At 41.0% G+C, this 6,437-nt stretch overlaps 1 protein-coding gene across 1 annotated transcript in view; it reads left to right on the top strand.

Annotated features, from left to right (window-relative positions):
* Positions 1 to 2,765: 2,765 nt before the first annotated feature.
* The window catches only part of TRDMT1 (tRNA aspartic acid methyltransferase 1), a 55,857-nt gene continuing 52,185 nt past the window's right edge, over positions 2,766 to 6,437 (top strand). The window contains exon 1 of the mRNA XM_006872612.1: positions 2,766 to 2,829. Within this exon, the coding sequence (XP_006872674.1) occupies positions 2,766 to 2,829 (64 nt within the window). The remainder of the gene's footprint in view (positions 2,830 to 6,437) is intronic.

The following is a 6,437-nucleotide window of genomic DNA, read 5'->3' as shown; positions in this document are numbered from 1 at the left end:
TGATATATATATATATATATATATATATAACATTAATGTGTGTGCAATGTCTATCAGGTGAATTGCTATAAGAATATATACAGATCAAATAAAAATTGCCTCATTTCTGGATATTTCAGTTTGACCAGATAATTAGCAGGTAGCCAAATGAGGCCTTACTTTTTCAAATATTTTTTCTTTCGGTCATAGGCTCTTGTGAATGAAGTTCCTCTTCTTTCTTCCTCTTTTACAGTTGAGGAAACCATAAACACACAACTACTTGTATACCAGGACTAAAATGGAATTCTCTAATACCTTTCCATTATACAATCTTCTTTATATAAGGGATATCATTGCAGATGTCAGATGTATCCTCTCTGAAAGTAGAGAATGCCAGACAGATGTTTACTTATGTTTTATTGACTATTTAAAGGCATTCGACTCTATGGATCATAACAAACTATAGGTGACATTGGGAAGAATGAGAATTCCGGAACACTAATTGTGTTCATGAGGAATCTGTACATACTCTAAGAGACATTTCAACAGAATAAGGAGATAGAGTATACGATTTAAAATCGGGAAAGGTATACATTAGGGTTATGTCTTTCATCATATTTATTCAGTATGTTTGTTGAGCAAATAATCTGAGAAGCTGGATTATATAAAGAATAGCATAGCATTAGGATTGGAGGAAGACTAACAACCTGCAATATGCAGAACTTTGCTTGCTAAAGTTGGAGAGCACTTGAAATACTTGCTCATAAAGACCAAAGACTACAGCCTTCAGTATGGATTGGAACTCAATGTAAAGAAAAAAAAATCCTCACAACTGGACCAATAAATAATGTCATGATAAATGGAGAAGAGATTGAAATTGTAAAGGATTTCATGTTGAGTCCACAATCAATGTTCATGGAAGCAAGGATTCAAACTAGATGTTCCATTAGGCAAATCTGCTGCAAAGATCTCTTGAAAGCATTAAAAAGCAAAAATGTCACTTTGAGGACTAAGGTGCTTCTGATTCAATCTGTGATATATTTCAATTGCCTCATATGCATGTGAAAACTGGACAATGAATAAAGGAGACCAAAAAATTGATGCCTTTGAATTATGTTGCTGTTGGTGAAGTGTATTTAACCATAGACAGCCAGAAGAACAAACTTCTGTCTTGGAAGGACAGCCAGAATGCTCCGTAGAAATGAGAATGGCAAGACTTGTCTCACATACTTTGGAGATGGTATTAGGGGACACCAGTTATTGGAGAAAACATCACCCTTGGTCAATTAGTGTTATTGTTGAGTACCATGGAGTAGGTTCTGACTCATAACAGGGTTTACAAGGAGCAACTGATGGGTTTGAACTACTGATCATGTGGTTAGCGGAGTCCAGTGCTTATCCAACAGCACAACACCAGAACTCTTGGTTAAGTATGTTGTTTAGTGCTGCAGAGTAGGTTTTGACTCATAGTGATGTTGCATAGGGTTTCCAAGAAGCGGCTGGTGGGTTTGCATTGCCAAGCTTGTGGTTAGCAGTCCAGTGCTGGTCCTACAACACCATAGTGGGACTTCTGGTGAAGTATGTGTGTGTTTTGCGCCGTCCAGTCTGTTCCAACCCACTGGGACGCTGTATAGGGTTTCCAAGCAGCAGCTTGGTGAGCTCGAACTGCCAACTTTGATGTTAAACCAGCCCATTAACCCACAGTGCCACATCAGGACTCCTGGTGAAGTATGGTGGTGGTGGTTATGTGCTATGGAGTCGGTTCTGACTCATAACGATCCTACATAAGGTTTCCGAAGCTGTCAAGCTTTACCAGACAAAACAGCTGGTATGCCAATTGCTGACCTTGAAGTGAGCAGTCTGATTGGTAACCACTACGGTACTAGAGCTACTTTAGGGAAATATGTTGTTGTTGTTATGTGCCGTGGAGTTGGTTCCGACTCATAGTGACCCTACACAGGGTTTCCGAAGGTGTAAATCTTTACGGGAGCAGAGCGCCTCATCTTTCCCCGGCGGAATCGCTGGTAGTTTTGAACTGCTGACCTTGCAGCTCGCAGCCCGATTCGTAACCACTATGCTACCATATAGAGTCAGCAAAAAAGAGGCAGATTGACTTGGTAGCTGCAATAATGGGCTGTAACCTAGCAAATGTGAGGATGTCCAGGACTGGGCAGTGTTTCGTTCTGTTGTGCATAGGCTTGATATGAGTTTGAGCCCATTCGGCAGCATCTAACAACAATAACAAAGACTCTGTTGCATGTGTATTTGTTTCCCTATTTTGTAACTGTGACCTATAGGCATGAAGCTGTCTGATTTATCTTCATAACCCCAGACACATTACTAGGCACATGGTACATGAATAAGGCTAGTTGAAAGAATATATGAACATTTCTGGCTTCCAAGGAATGGAAAAACATGCCTGAAAATGGATTTTTTTCAGGGATCTCTCTTTGAGAAGGCAGATTTCATTCCTCTGCTGAGTTCCGGATTTGGTTTCTTTTCCACCAAAGTTCCTGGAATAAACAAAAGAAGAAACATGAAGCATAAAGCAGGCCACAAAAGTGTCTGCTATTCATTAGAAAAAAAATCAGTCTTCTGGCCTTTGTCTCTTTCTTGACCCCTCTAAGCCCTCCAGCCACCCTGCTGGGTGTAGATCTGAGCAGGAGATGCTGGAACTGAAAAGTCGCGGAACTAGAAAGCGGAGGGTGCAACGCACGGCGGGGGAGGGACGAAGAGCAAAGGACCCGTCGGCCTAGTTCCGAGGTAGTGGCGGCTGCAGCGTGGGAATGGAGCCCTTGCGGGTTCTGGAACTATACAGCGGCGTTGGAGGCATGCACCAAGCTCTCAGAGGTAGAGATGAACCATGGCGCCTTTTGTTTTTGTTCACTGGAGGTCGTCAGACCTCTGGCGCCAGGGAGGGACGGAGCGGCGACTCGCTGGGGGCGGAGACAGTGGGGAGGAAGTGGGGGAGGGTGTTGTGTGTGTGTGTGTGTGTGTGTGTGTGTGTGTCCGTTGTCATAGAAACCACACCAAAGCGTTGTCCTTGCTCCGCTTCCCTTTTGGACTTCCTTTCTAGGAGTACCGGACCTTGTAGGAAAGGCCTTGGGCTCAATGTGTGAGAAAGGATCCTCCTGGGTGTAGGGTATAAAACAGTCCCAAGGGAGGGGTGAGTCTTTTCCCAGTTCCAAACTAAATTTTAGATGCACCTGGCCCTCTGCCCTGGTTGAAGTCATGGGGCTGGGGGCAGAGGCAGAGATTTGAACTGGGCTGGATAAGGGATGGATCTTAAAAGAAATAACTACAATTCAAGAGGAAATTTAGAAGAAAACCTGGTTATTTCTGATTATTGAAAAGAACCACATGTCTTCTGTGTAGGTGCTCGAAGAACTGTTCAAATTTGTTTCTGCCACTTGGTTTCAGGATTCTGTTTGGGCTAGGCCCTTAACATTTCTTAACCTGTTTGCTAATCTTAAAAGATGAAAAGTAATACTTAGAAGTATTGTTACAAGAATTAAGACATTGGGCTTAGTTAGCTAGTGCTACTTTTACAGAAATAACAAATGGGTGGTTGTAAAGAACAAATTTATCTTCTCACGCTTTGTTATTGTTTTCAAGTGCCATCCAGTCAGTTTTGACTTTGTTGTTGTTAAGTGCTGGTCTAGTCTGTTCTGACTCATTGCGATCCTTATAGGGTTTCCGAGGAGTGGCTGGAGAGTTTGAACCACTGATGTAGCGGTTCAACCAAACTTTTGGTCCAGTGCTTACGTTTCTGAGGGAAATTAGTGGCGCAGTAGATTAAGCACTGGGCTGCTAACTTAAGGTTCAAACCCCTCGGCCTGTCTGCCTTGACAGTTTCAGAAAACTTAAGGAGCATTGCAATAGAGTCCCTAGGAGGTGGAATCGACTGGAAAGCAGTGGGTGGATTCTAAGGGAAAGGAGCCCTAGTGGCACAATGATTAAGTGCTTGGCTGCTAACCAGTTCATTGGTTGGAACTTACCTGTGGCAGACTGCTTTCCTAAAGATTACAGCCCAATAGGGCAGTTCCTCTCTCATCAGCAGAGTAGGTGTTGGTGATTATGTGGAGTCCCTTCCGACTCTTAGCCACCCCTTACAGGATTTCTGAGGCTGTAAATCTTTAAAGGAGCAGAAAGCCTCCTCTTTTCTCTCATGGAACCGCTAGTTCAATCGGTTAGGGGAAAAATTTTGTCTCTTTTAGCGTCTCTTCTTAAATATCTTAGTAACCTCCATGTGGCATTAGTTTTTCCTCATCTGTACTTCCTGGGTTCTGTGTTTAATCTTTTTTTCTTATCTCAAAAGTGATTCCCTCAAAACAGGCCCTACATTCATGCAGATCATTAACAAAACAAAGAAAATCCTATTCCCAAATATTACTGTTGTTTTTAAGTGCCTTCCAGTCAATTCTGACTCATTGTACAAAAGAACAAAACACTGCCCAGTCCTGGGCTATTTGTTATGTTTGAGTCCATTGTAGTAGCCACAGTCTTAGTCCATCTCATTGAGAATCTTTCTCTTTTTCATTGACCCTCTCCTCTACCAAGCATGTTGGCCTGTCTAGGGGCTGGTCCCTTCTTATAACTTGTCCAAAGTATGTGAGAAGTCTGGCCAACATATCTTCTAAGTGACATCCATCCTGGCTGTACTTCTTCCAACACAGATTTGTTCATTCTTCTGGCAGTCCATGGTCTATTCAGTATCATTTGCCAAAATCATAATCCAAAAGTATCATTTCTTCTTCAGTCTTTTTTTTCTCGTTGTCCAGCTTTTGCATGCACCTGAGGTGATGGCAAATACCATGGCACACCTTAGTCTGCTTTTTAACACTTCAAAGAGATCTTTTGTAGCAGATTTGTTTGGTGTAATATGTTGTTTAATTTCCTGGCTCCTGCTTCTTTGGACATTGATTGTGAACCCAAATAAAATGAAATCCAAATGGTGTCGGGGCTAAGAATTATAGCATGCTATTTTTTGCTGCAGGGAGTTGTTCTTAGGTGCCATCAAATTGGCACCGACTCATAGCGACCATATGCACAGCAGAACGAAACACTGCCGGATCCTTAAGTCCATATCTGCATGTAGTAAAAACCAGCTGCTTTGAGATTCATTTCTGACTAATGGCAACCTCTTGTGTGGTGTTACTGTATTATATTATAATTTATAATATGAAGAGGCTTCAAAAAGTTCGTGAAAAATTTTCATTAATTTTTAATCCACTTTTACAATGAACATTTTGAGGCTGCTTTATAGTTGGTCCTTTGTCTCTACAGGTTACAAATCTTTGAATTCAACCAACTGCAGTTAGAGAATATTCAGAAGAGAGAGGACAATTAACCTGTTTTTTACCTTTGGTGCTCAATTGGAAATGAAATGTTTCCTTTTGAAGAAATTCATTGAGCCTCTTATACTGTGCCAGGAACTGTGCTAGGCACAGAACTGTGGAGTTAAAAAATGACCAATATACTTTGAATGTGCATGTTTGCTCTTGTATAACTAAGGCAACCACAAAGTATTTCTGAAATTTAGTCTGCTTCCCTTTTTTAGGACAAAAGGGAACAAGGGCAGTACTGTACAATATGGGCAATATTATTGGGTTTAGTATTTTAATTTTATGAATCTATATTTGAGTCTAGATTATGTTAGTGATTATTAAATTTTTATAACTTGCCAATTGTTTGCTGATTGTGTATGTTTATATTTTTAAAAATTCGGTACTTTTTGTTCTCATTTTATAAGATTACATTTTCCTACATCTTGGTACCCCTTATTGAACATGATTTTAAAGGTTACTTAATACTTTATCATAAGCTATAATTTAGCCTTTCCTTAAATGCTGAACATTTAGATTGTTTTTCTTTTTTCTTTTTTCTTTTTTGCAAGTATAAATATGCTACAATTATATTCTTTCTTTCTTTACTTATTTATTTATTTAATGTTTTATTGTGAATTATATGATAGTTTACATGGGAGAACTTTACTTTTACATTCATTCCATCGTATATCATCTCATTGCTATGGTTCCAATCCCCTCCATGCATCATCAACCACCCAAAGGGTATATCCCAGAAACCCACCCCCTACACTTCCCCCTCCTCCCCCCAGTTTTCAGCCCACAGTCCCTTTCCCTCTCTGGGTCCAAAGTCCTCAGCCCTTTCATCACTCCACGTCATCATCTCTGTCTCTATCTCAGGCATCTCTGTTTCTCTGGGTAGGGTCCCGCTCTCGGCTATTCTCCGTTGATGGTCCCAGAGGCCTCTGCTCCTATCCTGGAGAATTAATCACTCCCTTCCTTGTTACAAAACTTCTACCTTTGCATTTCCATCCCTCATAATCCGTCCCGATAAGCATTATTCACTACAGTATCACGAGTTACCCATATGTATCTCCTTTCATCAGCTCCACCCAGACAGATTGAATATTACCTACTGGAGATTCTGCCTTC

The sequence above is a fragment of the Chrysochloris asiatica genome, unplaced genomic scaffold (genome assembly GCF_000296735.1).
Source record: "Chrysochloris asiatica unplaced genomic scaffold, ChrAsi1.0 scaffold00206, whole genome shotgun sequence".
NCBI classification, from domain to species: domain Eukaryota; kingdom Metazoa; phylum Chordata; class Mammalia; order Afrosoricida; family Chrysochloridae; genus Chrysochloris; species Chrysochloris asiatica.
The sequence above is the reverse complement of the archived record's forward strand: the minus strand, read 5'-3'. Positions and strand labels throughout refer to the sequence as shown.